The sequence below is a fragment of the Capricornis sumatraensis genome, chromosome 5, assembly GCF_032405125.1.
Source record: "Capricornis sumatraensis isolate serow.1 chromosome 5, serow.2, whole genome shotgun sequence".
Classification (NCBI taxonomy): domain Eukaryota; kingdom Metazoa; phylum Chordata; class Mammalia; order Artiodactyla; family Bovidae; genus Capricornis; species Capricornis sumatraensis.
The window spans coordinates 20,248,990-20,266,168 of NC_091073.1; the positions used below are offsets into that span (position 1 = coordinate 20,248,990).

General features: G+C 40.5%; 1 protein-coding gene across 1 annotated transcript in view; it reads right to left on the reverse strand.

Annotated features, from left to right (window-relative positions):
* The window catches only part of COL28A1 (collagen type XXVIII alpha 1 chain), a 172,996-nt gene that overhangs the window by 124,548 nt on the left and 31,269 nt on the right, over positions 1 to 17,179 (reverse strand). Inside the window, exons 11-12 of the mRNA XM_068973166.1 lie at positions 4,824 to 4,892; positions 3,335 to 3,403 (exon numbers count right to left, since the gene is read on the reverse strand). Of these exons, the coding sequence (XP_068829267.1) occupies positions 3,335 to 3,403; positions 4,824 to 4,892 (138 nt within the window). The remainder of the gene's footprint in view (positions 1 to 3,334; positions 3,404 to 4,823; positions 4,893 to 17,179) is intronic.

Consider the following 17,179-nt stretch of genomic DNA (forward strand, 5'->3'; position numbering starts at 1 on the left):
GTTTCAAAACAAAAAGAGAGCTGAACACTAGAGGTATGCCTATAAGCTAACACTGTAACTGCTCTGGGTGAAAAGTGTGGCTGTGTACTAGGGCAAAGTCTAGGAGTCTAGGAGGAAGAAATGGGAACAAAGACAGGCTCAATCAGTGGAAGACGAGGAGGAAATTAGAGCTGAAATCCCCCCATAAAACTAGGACCTTCTAAGTTATGTATCTTCAATGAAAGGGCGGGGTGAACACAATGTTCCCATCAACACAGTGTTATGAATGACAAGAATTGTGTCTACTTCACTTGGGCTCTAAATGGACCTGACAACTCCTAACCGGGTCCTATGCTGCATACGGGTCTGTAGTTTCAAGCGACACCACGTTGGTGGTCCTGGGGCACCTTAGTCAAGGCATTAACATCAAGTATGTGCCTGGAATACATAAGAGATGCAAATAAATGCACATTCCTCTCAAACATGCTCCGACACAGAACACCTGGGATTTCACAGTTAAACCTGGCTGACAATAAATTCAGATGCCAGGGTACAAAACATACAAGAAATTAATTCTCAGTGAGTAAAAGTGAACCAATAGATACCAAAAAAAGGGAAGGTAGACTTTAAATGATTAATGGTCTTAAGAATAGAAATACAAGAAGCGAAGAGGACAGTGTAGCAAAAATATATTAATAAAAAGAGGTAGATTTTTAAAAATAACTTCAAGAATTTTAAAAAGTACGTATTAAGTTAAAAATACAAGGGATGATTTAAGGACATTTTCTAAGTAGAGAAAAATAAATTTGTGCATTATGTTAGATTTTAGGAAACCACCGTAAAATGCAACTAAATAATAGAACTCTTAAATAAATAATGTAAAAAAGAAAATATCTGAAGAGATCATAACTAATAACTTGCAAAATTGTTGATTTCTCAGAGATATGAAACTCATGAATTTGAAGCAATATAAATGAAAATATATCCATATGTGTTTGCATCATAGTAATCTATGGAGACAGTAAGACCTTCAATGGTGGATAGTAATGGCAAATCCTCACTTGATTATTGATTAATTGCTTGCCCCCACCCCCCACCGATTATGGCCATCATCATGGCCCCCTCCATTATGAAAGAGCTCCATGATAGTCAACATATCAGAAATGTAACTGGCCCTTTCCAGAGAAAGGTGACATCAGGCTTCCATGTAACTTTTGCAGATTGGGCATAGTCAGCAGTGGCAACATCCAAGTTAGCTTTGTTAAAAGGAAGTTGATGTTGCTTCTGGGTATAGTCTCCATCCCAGCCACTCAGTAAAACTGCGTGGATGGTAGTAGAGCTGGGAAATGAGACTGATTGACATTCTGTCTATTTGCTTATTTAGAACCATCTTTGAAATGGATGTGGTTTGGGGAGCATTCACCTAGGACAGAAATATTTTCATACTCTGTGCTCATGAAGAGAACAGGAGTCCACTTCCAGCTAGGCCAGCCTAACATGCTCAGTTTTGTTCTCCTTGTCTGTTCATATGGGGCTATAGGTATCGCTTGTGGGAAGAGTAACAATGGAGAAGATGCCATCAGAGTCTCCAAGTCAATTACTCATGAAACTATTTGCATCTTCAAGAATTGACGCTGGACTTCCACTGCATGCAGCCTAGACGTCTTACGTAACACCCAGTTCATGATTAATAATTCAACATGTATGGTCACGGATTGTCCCTTGGTTAGCCATGCGGTCCCTTTTAGGATTCAGCACAGCAAGGCAGAGCTGTTTATTAAGTTAAAAGTAGGTGGTAAGCCTATGGCTGATTCATGCTGATGTTTGGTAGAAACCAACACAATACTGTGAATCAATTATCCTTTAGTTAAAAATAAATTAATTTTTTAAAAGTAGGCATATGGGAGAAAAAGAAGAAGTCTTATGTTTGTTTCAAAAATCTAGGTTTCTTTTGGACAGCTCATAAAGATTTGACGTTGAAACACGAACCTCATTTTTATTCCCAATTATTCAGAACATTGTGAGAAGATTTTTTCATTTCTGTCAAAAACTTCCCAAATTCTCTGCTGTACTCTCTCTACACATGGCAGCATGTGTGGGCCTGCGTCCTTCTAACTGATGTCATTTTGCTTTTCTAGGTTTCCAGGCTCCTCTAGTGTAGAATGAGCAGCGTCTGCAGAGAACTCATATTCTTTCTCAGTAGTTAAGTTTTAAGAGTACTATCTAGTTAGTGGAAACAGCAGATAGTTAAACCAGTATGCTACTGCTGCTGCTGCTGCTGCTAAGTCGCTTCAGTCGTGTCCGACTCTGTGCGACCCCATAGACGGCAGCCCCCCAGGCTCCCCCATCCCTGGGATTCTCCAGGCAAGAACACTGGAGTGGGTTGCCGTTTCCTTCTCCAATGCAAGAAAGTGAAAAGTGAAAGGGAAGTTGCTCAGTCATGTGCAACTCTTCGTGACCCCATGGACTGCAGCCTACCAGGCTCCTCTGCCCATGGGATTTTCCAGGCAAGAGTACTGGAGTGGGGTGCCATTGCCTTCTCTATAAACCAGTATATCTTCCCTCTATTTGATGCTCTGTTTTTTTAATCTGTGTATTCAGACATTGGTGAAAAGTCTAACCCTCAAATAGCATGCTGCCATTTCATTCCCAGAGTATAGCAAGGAAGCACACATTTGTCTTAATATTTACGTGTGAGAAACTACAAAACCCAATTGAGAGACCAACTGTTCAGTCGGTTGTTTTTATTTGTAGCCCAGCAAGTCAGCTACTGTTCTTTTCTAGAAGGATAATGATTACTTGAAAAGTTTAAAACCTTCTTATTCCAGAAGTCATGTTTTATTCATTTCCTCTCCAGCTGTCTTTTGATAGAAAACTTTTTCCTTTCCAACAACAGTGAATATCAAAGCTACATAAGGTAGAAGCTGCAAATAGCACATGTATTACCCATCTACCATTATTAATTCTAACTTTAGAATATACTCAGGATTGGGGGATTATTCTCAGTGATTTTTCTTATGACTATAGGAAAGTCAAGTACAAATTATAGATATTAAGTCTGAACCTAGATCTCCTATCTCCTAAGAAATTTTGACATATGAGAACGCTTTTCTTCATGGACAAGCTGATTAATTTCATAAGAGATTACACTAAGAGAGAGACTATGTACATATCCTATATATAATTATCCATTTTTCAAGTATTATGAAGACTAACACTTGGATCTGACCTGTATATATTTATTGACTTTTGTTGTTCAAAAAGATAAAGATAGCTTAGTTTAACCATAGTCTAATCCAAAGGAGCACATAAGAATTTATCCTTTTAATTCCACCTAGAATTTTTTGCTACTCACTGTCTGGCCCGGTTCACCAACACCAGTAGGTCCTGGAGGCCCAGTTCTTCCTTCCTGGCCTCTTTGCCCCTACGAGGAAGAAATAATTGAATGCAAGCTTGAGATTTTAAATACAGAACACACATAGCACAAAGTACTCTGGAGATTTCAACAAAGATAGATAGCAAAAATGTCAAACTTTTCAAATTCCTAAAGGTTAAAAAAAAAATCTAAAGGAGGAAAGGGCTTCCCTGGTGGCTCAGAGGTAAAGAATCCACCTGCCAATACAGGAGACGCGGGTTCGATCCCTGAGTCAGGAAGATCCCCGGAGAAGGAAATGGCAACCCACTCCAATAATCTTGCCTGGAGAATTCCATGGACAGAAGAGCCTGGTGGGCTACCATCCATGGGGTCGCAGAGTCAGACACGACTCAGTGACTAAACAACAGAGCCTGAAAAACGCCGTGAATTTAAGTGAACAAATTACCCCCAAATGTTCCTCATTCCTTCCTATGTAAATGCAATTTTAGTTTTCAGAAATGATTAGCAATTGGCAGAACAGACTGTGTGTAACTCGTCCTGATTACTAGGAGACCACCCGACAGTGATTGTGCTCTTCCATGCCGGCCGCCACTGTCCTGGGACGCCGCCCGTCCCCTCCCCTCCCCGCCCTGTCCTGTTCCATTTCACCTCGCCATTCGTGCTTCACCTTTCATCTCCCTCAGAACCCTTCTCCAGTAACTCTGCCAGTATAAACTCCACATTCCCTGGAGTCTCAATGTGCTTATTGTCTAAATGCCATCCATGGGGACACCTGGTTACATTCGAAGTGCACTTTTCTGTACTGCTCTCTGTTTAAGGCCCACGTTGAAGTCTTATTGTCCCAGTGACATAGAAAAGCCATTGAAAATAAGCACTTTTGCTCTAGTACACCCTGCCTGATGCAGAGCACTCCAGAGTGTAGGGTGTTCCAGTCCTTTCTGGGCTTCCCAGGTGGCGCTAGTAGTAAAGAACCCACCTGCCAATGCAGGAAGCATAAGAGACAACGGATTCAGTCCTTGGATTGGGAAGATTCAGCCCTTCCTAGTTTCCAACAAACCTGTCAGCTTTTACTTATTCACTGTCAGCGTTCTTCCGACTTCTGCCCCTCTATGCTTATTTGATGTGAGCAGGTGATAGTTGATGTATTTCACACCCTAATGACATTTTTGCGTGATAACATTTAGAGTCCATGAAGACTCAATAGAACCAGATGTACATTGGCGAGAGGGCGGGTATTTGGAGCCAAGAGTAATTTTCATTCCAAACAATCAAAAAATACATAGATTATTCTTGGGGTAACTGGCCCAAACTAGGGCATTGTGAGTGTCCAAGCATCCAGACTGTAAGTAACTCATCTACAGGCAGACTCCTTGTGTCTCTGAGGGTAAGACTGAGCACAAGTCACAGTCTTCCCAGCCTTACAATAAATTGAGAAATCATCAGTGGGCAGAGAGGCAAGTATCGTTACCTTAACACCTTGCTGTCCAATACCAGGGTCTCCTGGAGGACCATAGGGACCAGGAGGGCCAGGTTCACCCTGGAGGAAGAAACAGTGAGATGTTAGGTCAACTCCAGCATATTTGTTGGGCAGTTCTTAGATGTGCAGTGCTGTGATAGGGGCTTTGAGGGCATCAGTACAACCTAACACACAGTCTCACGGTCTCCACCCTCAAGTATTTACCATCCAACTGGACAGACAACACAGACCCAGGGTGGAATTAGCCATGAGACACAGTAGACCCAGATTCTAGGGTTCATGAAAATGTCTCCATTTAAATTTTTAAAATCAGAATTAAAAAAAAAATATTGATTATAATAGTGAATCCAGTCTGGACCACATTTTCTTCATACCAACTCAGTTAAAATCTGTAATTTTAAACATTTTTATGGAGGAAAATTCCTCAGAAGCACGAAAGTTTTTAGGATCCGTGAAAAGTCATAATTCGGCCCTCATTCATTTGTTCAGAACATCTTTATTAAGTGCTTCTGGCAGACACATTTGTTTCCTACCCAGTGATCATCCTCTCCCTTCTCTCTTCCCTGCTGTTATGAATCTGATCTGTTCAGGTCAGTGGGCAGGTATTCTTCACCCTTGGAGGTGTAAGATGAATGAGAATCAGTCTAAAATAAGGGGAGACTCTTCTTTCTCATTGCCACTGATGAGTCTACATTAATCCTTTGGCTCAGTTCTGAGAAATGAGATGTGGGGACCTTATGGGATGCAAAGGGAAATTTTGCTTCTGCTTCTTTTGTTCCTTGGAGAGGTAATAGCTCGTCTTATAACCATGAGGCACCAGTCTCCCAGGTGAGGGTGAGGCAGAAGAAATTTAGAAGAGCCTGGCTGCTGGACAGCCTCTCTGAGCTCCTGATCCGGTCCTGACTACCCACCTTCAAATACTCAGTTCACTCAACAAGAAGCATTCTTAACAATTTGAGCTGCTGTTAGTCAAGATATTTGTTACTAGATAGCAGAAGCAGTTCAGTTAATACAGTCTATGAGGTGGCAGGCCCATCATGGAGCTTGGGTGCTATACAACTGAACGTGACCATGACACTCAAACTCCTGCGTTTCACCGGTGAGGAAGCGGAGTCCCGGAGGGATTATCTGGCCTGCACAAACTCACACCTCGGTATCACCCACAGGGATATGGGTCCTCGGGTCTTTCAGGCTTCTGGTCCCATCATGTTGACAGAGAAAAGGACGGTGGCTATGGATTGCCATTTCTTTTTTATACTGCTAATTTCTTCTGTTTAACAAAATAATGTGTCTTTATTTATTGACACCAACATGAGTTTAATTATGAAGTCTTATTCTCACACTCAGGGAGTTCATATGTTCAGATGCCAGCCAGAGAGCACAGTGGGGGAGATCTATGGTCGCTTATGAAAATCTGACTCCTAGACATTTCATGAGATCAATTTTAAATTTTATACCAGCTGCAAGAAACAAGGTAGTCAACTGATACTCAAAATTCACAATACTTGATCTTGCTGTCAAAATAAGCTGAAGATATTAAGAAGAGGTGGCAAGAATACATAGAAGAACTATACAAAAAAGATCTTCATGACCCAGATAACCACCACGGTGTGATAACTCACCTAGAACCAGACATCCTGGAACACGAAGTCAAGTGGACCTTAGGAAGCATCACTACAAACAAAGCTAGTGGAAATGATGGAATTCCAGCTGCGCTATTTCAAATCCTGAAAGATTATGCTGTGAAAGTGCTGCACTCAATATGTCAGCAAATTTTGGAAAACTCAGCAGTGGCCAGAAGACTGGAAAAGGTCAGTTTTCATTCCAATCCCAAAATAAGGCAATGCCAAAGAATGCTCAAACTACTGCACAATTGCACTCATCTCACACTATAGCAAAGTAATGCTCAAAATTCTCCAAGCCAGGCTTCAACAGTACGTGAACCGTGAACTTCCAGATGTTCAAGCTGGATTTAGAAAAGGTAGAGGAACCAGAGATCAAATTGCCAACATCCATTGGATCATTGAAAAAGCAAAAGAGTTCAAAAAAAAATTTACTTTTGCTTTCTCGACTATGCCAAAGCCTTTGACCAAAGCCTGTAATCCCCATGTGGATCCCAACAAACTGTGGAAAATTCTTAAAGAGTTGGGAATACCAAACCACCTGACCTGTCTCCTGAGAAATCTGTATGCAGGTCAGGAAGCAACAGTTAGAATTGGACATGGAACAACAGACTGGTTCCAAATAGGAAAAGGAGTAGAGTCAAGGCTGTATATTGTCACCCTGCTTATTTAACTTATATGCAGAGTAAAGTTGCTCAGTCATGTCTGACTCTTTGCGACCCCATGGACTGTAGCCCACCAGGCTACTCCATCCATGGAATTTTCCAGGCATGAGTACTGGAGTGGGTTGCCATTTCTTTCTCCAGGATATGCAGAGTACATCATGTGAAATGCTGGGCTGGATGAAGCACAAGCTGGAATCAAGATTGCCAAGAGAAATATCAATAACCTCAGATATGCAGATAATACCACAATTATTACAGAAAGCAAAGAACTAAAGAGCTGCTTGATGAAAGTGAAAGAGGAGAATGAAAAAGTTGACTTAAAACTCAACATTCATAAAATTAAGATCCTGGCATCAGGTCCCATCACTTCAATAAAAACAAGAAAAACAGTGAGAAACTTTATTTTGGGGGGCTCCAAAATCACTACAGATGGTGACTGTAGCCATGAAATTAAAGACGCTTGCTCCTTGGAAGAAAAGTTATAACCAACCTAGACAGCATAGTCTGGTTTAAAAGCAGAGACATTACTTTACCAACAAAGGTCCATCTAGTCAAAGCTATGGTTTTTCCAGTAGTCATGTATGGATGTGAGAGTTGGACCATAAACAAAGCTGAGCACCAAAGAATTGATGCTTTTGAACTGTGGTGTTGGAGAAGACTCTTGAGAGTCCCTTGGACTGTAAGGAGATCCAACCAGTCCATTCTAAAGGAAATCAGTCCTGATATTCATTGGAAAGACTGATGCTGAAGCTGAAACTCCAATACTTTGGCCACCTGATGTGAAGAGCTGACTCACTGGAAAAGACCGTGATTCTGGGCAAGATTGAGGATGGGGAGAAGGGGACAACAGAGGATGAGATGGCTGGATGGCATCACCGACTCAATGGACATGAATCTGAGTAAGCTCCAGGAGTTGGTGATGGACAGGGAGGCCTGGCGTGCTGCAGTCCATGGGATCACAAAGAGTTGGACATGACTGAGTGACTGAAATGAACTGAACTGATACCATGGGCCTCAAGATGGAAGAAAGTCAGTGTTTAATAAAACCTACTATTTTCAAGTAGACTTTATATAGATTATCTCACTTAATCTTCTAACCATCTTAGGAAATTGGTATTTTTTTCCCATTTTATGCTGTAGGCATATCATCTCTATTTTTAAATTCATTTTTAAGTATGCATGGTATCACAGGGGGAAAAACATGGCTTTTTCTTTCAACCAGTCTAGCTGAATTCTGGTTCTATAATTTATAACCAGTTCGAGCTTTTGCAAGATCCCCATATGCAAAATGAGGGTCGTTATATTTACCCTGCAGCATTGCTGAAAGGATTCTAAATACCATCTTAAAATGTCTGAGTCGTAATCAGTCACGTGGTTGGCTGTATAACATTTGTAGAGCAATTTTTGCTCACTAGACTTTCACTGAGCACCAGCCTGGTACCCAGAACCTCCTTACATAATTATAGACATAAATCAGGTTGCACCTGTACTTTGCAGACACTTACAATCTGGCTGGAGAGATAAATGAATATAAAACAAAATACAAGCATGTGAATTAGCTATAACAAAGGTATTAGCGCAGCACACGAGACTCTAAGGCAGAAATGTTTAATTCTACCTTAAGGAATTGGGAAAGTTTTATACAGTAGTGAAGATATTTTCTCTGAACAAAAAAAAAGTATGAATCATATCTCATCTGGTAGGAAAAGGGGACAAAGTTCCAGGAAAAGGAGCGAGTATGATGTGAAATGTTCTGGGCACAGTGAGCAGCTCTGTGGGCTCACGCAGACAGGAATGAAGGTGACGGTAGGGTCACTGTGTGGAGCCGCACTGCCCATGAGAAATATATGAAGAAACACATTTAAAACTTTTAATTTTCCAGAAAGTAATAATAGATTTTACTTAACCCAGTGTATCCAAAATGTTATCATTTCAGCATAAGCAATATAAAACTCTTAATAATAATTTTATTTTTCATTATTTTTAATGTGACGTCTTCAAAATCCTATGCGTATTTAATACTTATGGCACATCTCAGTTCAGACTAGCGACATTTCAAGTGCTCAGAAGTCATGTGTGGCTACTCTATATTTTTAATTTATTTTTAATTGGAGGAAGATTCCCCTGGAGGAGGGGGCATGGCACCCCCCTCCAGTATTCTTGCCTGGAGAATCCCGTGGACAGAGAACTACAGTCCATAGGGTCTCACAGAGTCAGACACAATTGAAGTGACTTAGCCTGCCTGCCTGGAGGATAATTGCTTTACAGTATTGTGTTGGTTTCTGCCATACATCAACACGAATCAGCCATAGGCATATATGTGTCCCCTCCCTCTTGAAACTTCCTCCCACCTCGCACCTCATCCCACCCCTCTAGGTATTCACAGAGCGTCGGGTTTGAGCTCCCTACATCATACAGCAGATTTGTACCAGCTATCAGTTTTACATATGGCAATACATATGTTTCAGTACTACTCTCTCTATTCATCCCACCTCTCCTTTCCTGAACAGCACAGATTTAGAGTGATTAAAGAGGCTGGAGGCTCAGGTCAGAACCATGGAGAGTACCGACACTTAAGTCAGGTGGGAGTGAAAGAAGACAGTGTCTTGGGATCTGCGGAAGACAGAGGTCAAGAAAAATTGGGTGGTGGGCTGTGTTTGCTGACAAAGCCAGTATAAAAGAAGTCAGGAAAAAGAGAATTTCAAAAGGCACTCATTGTTTCCAAAGATAAAGTGATAATCTTCCACTTGCAAACCTGATCATCTTTCAGCATTCTCTATCTCAGGGAAGGGCCCCTCCCATATGTCAAGTGAGAGCCTACAAGTCATTCTTAACATCTCTCACTTCCTTACCCATCGAATGCAATGCATCATCAACACCTAGCAATATTCCCCTAACTCTCAAGTCCTCCACCTCTGTGTCCTTTACCATGCCTCTGTAGTCTACTCCAAAGTAATATCATCTCCTGCTCAGATTACAACAACGTTAATACTCCACATGCATCCATTCTAGCACACTCTAATTTATTCTCCACCCACCCATTGCTGCCAGAGCAATCTTCTACTAGTAATCTGAGTAAAACCCTTCAGGTCCTTTCCCTTTGCTCTTAGGGTAAGGACAGAGCTCCTTCCAAGGCTTGTGAGCCCCTGCATGGTGTGGCGCTGTGGTGTGCAAAACTCTTCACTAGCCACCCTAGCATCACTGGCCTTTGTTCAGGTCCCTGTACTTGCCATGCTCCCCACTGCCCCAGGACCTCTGCATGTGCTATGGTCTCTTCTGGGATGTGGTTACCTCTCTCTTTTCCTAGTTAGTCTTTATTAATCCCTCAGATATCATTTTAAGCAGCTTGGCTTCAGGGAGGCCCTCTCTGGTCAGGTGAAATCCCTCTTCTAGAGACACCGATAGCATCATTTCTCCGTTTTCTGAGCATTCGTTACAGTTGCAGCTTTGCATTTTTACATGTGTTAATATGTCTTCCCATAGACTGTGAGGAGGGTGTCATGATTCTGCTCAGCTTTCCATTCTCAGTATTTGCCTAATTGATATTATCTACTCAACCATCCAGGCCTCAAACATTTACTGAACAGCAACTAAAGAGCAGGTATTGTGCCACCTGCTAGGGGTGAACAAAACAAGAAACTTGGTCTAGGCAGGGGGAGTTCGGGGGTTGGAATTGTTCCTCTGGCATTCCCACTGGTTTACTTAGATTTTCAGCTGAGAGCAACTGTGCATACATTACATAGTGATATCAAGTCCTTATCACATTTTCTCCTGCAAACTTACCCAGACACAGTTAATCATTTTTTTCAGTTGAAGTCATAATGAAACCCAAATAGATGGTATAAGGTTACACTGTATGGAAAGTTCAGTTCAGAAATCCAGCACTCCTCATTCCTGGAACTGGCTCTAACCAAAGTCAATATCTTTCATATCCCTAAAATAAATAATGAGTGGTTGTCCAAGACTGGATTTTTTGAGAGCAGAACTTTACCTTTTCTAAAACAATACAGTTATGGATCATTTAGTCATACCTTGAACTCTTAACATTAGGCAGATATTTAGCAACTTCTTTTTATCATTTCCCAGATATGGATAACACCAACTTTAATACTTTAAGTCTTGTGACAAGTATTCTCATACTTTCCCAGTGGAAGGAAATGATGAATGAGTATTTTGTAAGGTGCAAAAATGGTTCAAGTATGCACAAAATGGGCTTTCCAGGTGGCGCTGGTGGTAAAGAACCTGCCTGCTAATGGAGGAAATGTAAGAGACGTGGATTCGATCCCTGGGTCGGGAAGATCCCCTGGAGGAGGGCATGGCAACCTACTCCAGTATTCTTGCCTGGAGAATCCCATGGACAGAGGAGCCTGGCAGGCTACAGTCCATAGGATCACAAAGAGTTGGATACGACTGAGGCACTTAGCATGCACGCATACACAAAATTCAGTCTTACCTGAAACTCAATGATGTGATTACTATATTAAAAGGCTTGGGAAAAAAAATAAAGAAAAGCCCTTTTTTAGAAAGGAATGAAAAAAGCAGGGGAATGGTAGAGACAGGAAACTAATATTTATCAGCTCTTGTTAAGTCAAGCTCTATTTTTAGTTCCTAATTTTTCTTTCAGAGAAGTGTTATTTAATAAGGGGCTTATTTTTAGAAAATGTATCAGGCCAGCTCTGTTCTACATTAATGAAAAAAAAAGGTTGTCAAAATACTTAGCTGCCTAATTATTGCCAACACATATGGCACTTACTATGTAACAGGTGCTGTTCTAAGTGCTTTTCATGTATTAACTCATGTGATACTCAGAACAACTCTACTATTGACCCATTACGTGGATGACAAAACTGAGGCATGAGAAGCAAAAGTAAGTTCCCCAGATCACAGAGCTAACACAGTATAAGGCTGGATCTGAACCCCAGCAGTCTAGCTTTAGAGCCAGTGCTAATAACCACCATGCAAAAGTGCCCCTTAGGGCTTCTCAGTTTTTAAAGTAATTAAAAAATCATTTGCTTGCAGACTAAATTTATATCTTTATTTTAGTATGAAAAACACACAAGTCAGATAGTTACCATCTCCCCATAGTTGAAGATTCATCAGATGAAGACAAAGAATCTAACATAAAAATAAGCCAAGAGAAAGTATACTTTTGCAAGCTAACATATATGCCACTTCAGGCACATAAAGTTGACTTGGATTAGTGTTGTCACTGAGTCAGTGGTAAAGTCCATCTAAATTATATTTGGCAATACTATGATCACACAGTGTAACTCTACATATAAAGCAATTGTTAACCAACTGCACTGAATTTGGACCATGATTATTTAAAATCTCCAGTTGCAATCTTTTTTGAATAATATCTAGTTGGATAAGAAAAAAGACCACTGTCCATATTCTCCACCTACTTATGCTTTTCAAACAAGCAAAAAACCCACAGCAATGAAGAAATGGTGGAGAATGGGGTGAAAACTGTAGCGCTGTAGCAGGTTTTAGTAACTCAGCTCCTTTTCTTAGTTGCTGCTAGGTTAAATCACATGGCACTGTCAACATTCAACTATGTTTCACTTACCAAAAGGATGATTCATATGTTTCAATCTATTAGGAAAGTCATATTTCATTATATATATGGTAAAATCTAAGGGATTGTGTGTCATTTTCCCTAAAAGGAGGGACTGCTCCACAGTCCATCAGTAGAGCTTTTGAGAAACTCAGCTTTGGTGGACACTCTTAGGACTCCTCCAGCACAAAAGGAGTTGCTAGAAACTACTCAGGGTGAACCCTCTCCATAAATCCGAGAAGGACGTCAATTTACAGAGAGATGACAGGTTCATAACAGTGTGATATGTTTCCTAAAAACTTACTCTTGGAGACTGGGGGCAGAGGAAAGTGACAAGAGTTATTGTTGAAAGAGTACAAAGTTTATATTAAAATGATGAAAAAGTGTTGTAAAGTGATGATGATTACACAAGACTGTAAATGTATTTCATACCACTGAATTGTTATGCTTACGAATGGTTAAAATGATAAATAGTATATATATTTTACCATAATTTTAAAAAAACTCACTCTTAGAATAAACTTGATCTTCCGTGCTGCAATGTTGCTGGTAATTCAGACTTACTTGAATTAATTAAGAACGGTGATACAATTAAAAAAAAAAATAAAAACCTCTGACATCCTTCTGAAGACATTGCAGTAACTGACTCTGTCCCACATTAGTGCCCCACCTGACTGGGCATGTGGGTTAGACTCAGCACCCTTTTATGGGAAACACGGGCAGCATTTGGCTTCCTTGATCCATCAGAGCTTTCATCTTGGCAGACTCGGCACACGCATGCGTTCATTTACACGCGCACACGGCACGCCCCATCTGCTGAGGACCATATGCATCACATATTTGGGGAGGAAAATCACATCTTGAAGTCAATGGCTGACACACCGCATGTTCTGGCAGCCACTTGAAGTTGTCAATATCAGTTGTCTCACATCAAATGAGTTAACATGTTCATTTAGAATCCTGGTGGGCACATAGGCATGGAGGTCAAAGCCCTTTCCACAAGTATCGCTGGATTACTAAGGATTCTTTCCCAGGCCCGGAAGCAATAGTATTTAGAGTTTGACATCCCTGAAGAAAAAGACAGTCACACAGTTTGGCAGCTCGGCTCTGATTATCCATTAGACAGATACTTGTCATTAAAATTGTAAAGTGATTCTTCTCTTTACACTGCTATGCACCAAGCAGTCACAACTTTGTTCAAAGGTGTGAGCCTGCCAGGAGAACCAGAAGGCCTATTATTGGTTTTGGACAACTGGAAAAGCTGACATCTTTGAGTACCTTGGACTTAAAATACTTTATTTACATGAAGCCAAAAATGTAGTAATTCTGTTATTAAGAGATCTGTGGACTTAAAAATACATTTTCTGTTTGGTTAATTATTCTGTACTGGCAACTGTTGAGGTCTACGTATTTCACCTGATTTCCTTCCCATCAAGTTATAAAGAATTATATCCTATTAGAAATCAGCATTTTTCAGTGGTTGAAAGCAATATCATGATGTTGGGGTATTTTTAGGCCTTTGAGTTGTGTGAGAGCGGAAATAAAATTATCCAAAGTTCTAGTGTAAGGAGAAAGTTTCAGCTTCTTCATAATTGTACATATATGTGGTATTTGAACTATTTCCAAACCATAGCGGAAATATTAGTGATGTTCAGTAGGTCGATCTACTAAAGCTATTAAGCTAACTTTAAGTCAAAACAAGTATTTAAATATTAATACTATATATTTATTTATTTAATATTTTTAATTTTAAATTTTATTATTATTATTTTATTTTACAATATTGTATTGGTTTTGCCACACGTCAACATGAATCCACCACGGGTGTACACATGTTCCCAATCCCAAACTCCCTTCCCACCTCCCCCCCAACACCATCCCTCCGGGTCATCTGAATGCACCAGCCCCAAGCATCCTGCACCCTGCATCGAACCTAGACTGGCGATTCGTTTCTTATATGATATTATACATGTTTCAATGCCATTCTCCCAAGTCATCCCACCCTTGCCCTCTCCCATAGAGTCCAAAAGACTGTTCTATACATCTGTGTCTCTTTTGCTATCTCGCATACAGGGTTATCATTACCATCTTTCTAAATTCCATATATATGCGTTAGTATACTGTATTGGTGTTTTTCTTTCTGGCTTATTTCACTCTGTATAATCGGCTCCAGTTTCATCCACCTCATTAGAACTGATTCCAATGTATTCTTTTTAATGGCTGAGTAATACTCCATTGTGTATATGTACCACAGCTTTCTTATCCATTCATCTGCTGATGGACATCTAGGTTACTTCGATGTCCTGCCTATTATAAACAGTGCTGTGATGAACACTGGGGTACACGTGTCTCTTTCAATTCTGGTTCCTTGGTGTGTATACCCAGCAGTGGGATTGCTGGGTCATATGGCAGTTCTATTTCCAGTTTTTTAAGGAATCTCCACACTGTTCTCCATAGTGGCTGTACTAGTTTGCATTCCCACCAACAGTGTAAGAGGATTCCCTTTTCTCCACACCCTCTCCAGCAGCAAAACTAAGAATTTTTGGTTTTGGTCTTGCCACAGGGCATGAGGGATCCTACTTCCCTGACCAGGAATCAAACCTTCACCCCTGCAGTGGGAGTGTAGAGTCTTAACCACTGGATCCCCCAGGGAAGTCCCAGAATGTATTTTTAAAATTACTAAATCTTCACAGGGCTTCCCTGGTGGCTCAGTGGTAAAGAATCCACCTGCTAATGCAGGAGACACGAGTTCAATCCCTAGGTTGGCAAGATCCCCTAGAGAATGAAATGGCAACCCATTCTGGTATTCTTGCCTGGGAAATCCCATGGACAGAGGAGCCTGGTATGCTGCAGTCCATGGGGTCACAAAGAGTCGGACACTACTTAACAACTAAACAACAACAACAAATCATCATTTATGATATATATATTCTAGTGAAAATAGTGACATAAAAACATAAGATTCTAAGTTTATATATCTGAAACTATGGGGGGAAAAACAATTAAGTTCCATGCCTGACTCAGAAGTAAGTGGAATTATAAATAAGGTATCAGGTCATTGAATGCACAAGAAGCTTTTGATGGGTTATGTGAACACTGTCCTGTTTCTATATATTATTCTAATATCTTGGAAGAATGGTCAGAATCCTGACTTTTGCACCCTTCTCTCTGATTCCTCTACAATCCCTTGTCACCGCCCTTCCCCCAATCTCTCAAACATTTCCAAAACCCTCCAAAACCCTCAACCCTCAATTGTCGATTGATCACTCGACAATCCAAGTGATTCCATAGGTCCTACCTGTTTGACCTGTCTGCAGTACGATACTGTTGACAGCTCATTCCATGTAAGACCACTTCCTCATTCTTTCATTCAACAAATGCTTATTTTCTGCTTATCTTAAACATGAGTGTAGATATCATAATTTTTTTCTCTCTCAGATATGATAGTGGTACTCCTGAACTGTTGTCTCTAGATTTTCTACTTTGGATTTTTTCAAAACCGTAGTGGACCTGTACACATCTGTCTAATTCTTCTGCCAGTGGTTCATATCTGAAAGAGGACTGACCATGTTTAAAGGTATAGTGCATGAACGCTATAAAGAAACTTGATTAGTTTCTTTAACTAAACTTCCAGCTACAACGTGCATACACATTCCTAGTAGCTGTGTCAAGATAACCATTCCTGTTTTAAAAAACTAACCTCTTTTCATAGAGCATTTTGAAGAAAACGGGTTGTTGTGTAGGGATGTTTACTAGCCTTACAATTTTAATTTCAAGATCTGTACATTTCGCTTTCATTTACTTAATTTCCTTATAAGAACATCAACTACTTAAAGAAGTATCTGTTGTGCTTGGGAACCTCAAAAAAATGAGATGGAACCATGACAGAGGTAGATAAGGAGGAGCAGGCTGTCCAAGAATCATGTACAGTGGGCTAAATGCTTCATTTTTGCCCCCAATCCCACTAAAACCTAAGTCTCACTTATTCATTAATACTAGGTCCGTTGTTTATTTTGGGTGCGTAGATGGATGTTTGATTCACCAGAGATTATTTACTCTGACCATATCCATTTATTAAACTGGAGCAGACTGGCGCTGCCTCTGAGTTTTTGTAGCATCTCAGAAGCTAAACTGAACATAAAGTAAGAGTACTTTGAGTTTCTTACACTTGAGTACCACACAAGAAGACACTTGTGTGGGAGTGTGGCGAGGGGCGGGGCAGGGGAGTGGATCCCTAAAGAAAAATGTATGAACAGCCTCAAGTAGAACAATGGAAGAAGTTGGAAGAAGGGAGGCAATTCATCTATTGAAAGAAATCAATATATAATATAAATATCACAGCAGTTTTAAATTGTTTGAGGATTAGCCTGTGCTACTTTGACACAAGGGAATACATCAGGGATAATTCCTAAAGCCCTTTTGGCCCCAGCACTGAGCTCTCATGCTAGGATATTTCAGCAAGTCACAAGCTATTTCCTGCTCAGACCACAGTGAGCAGTCCCT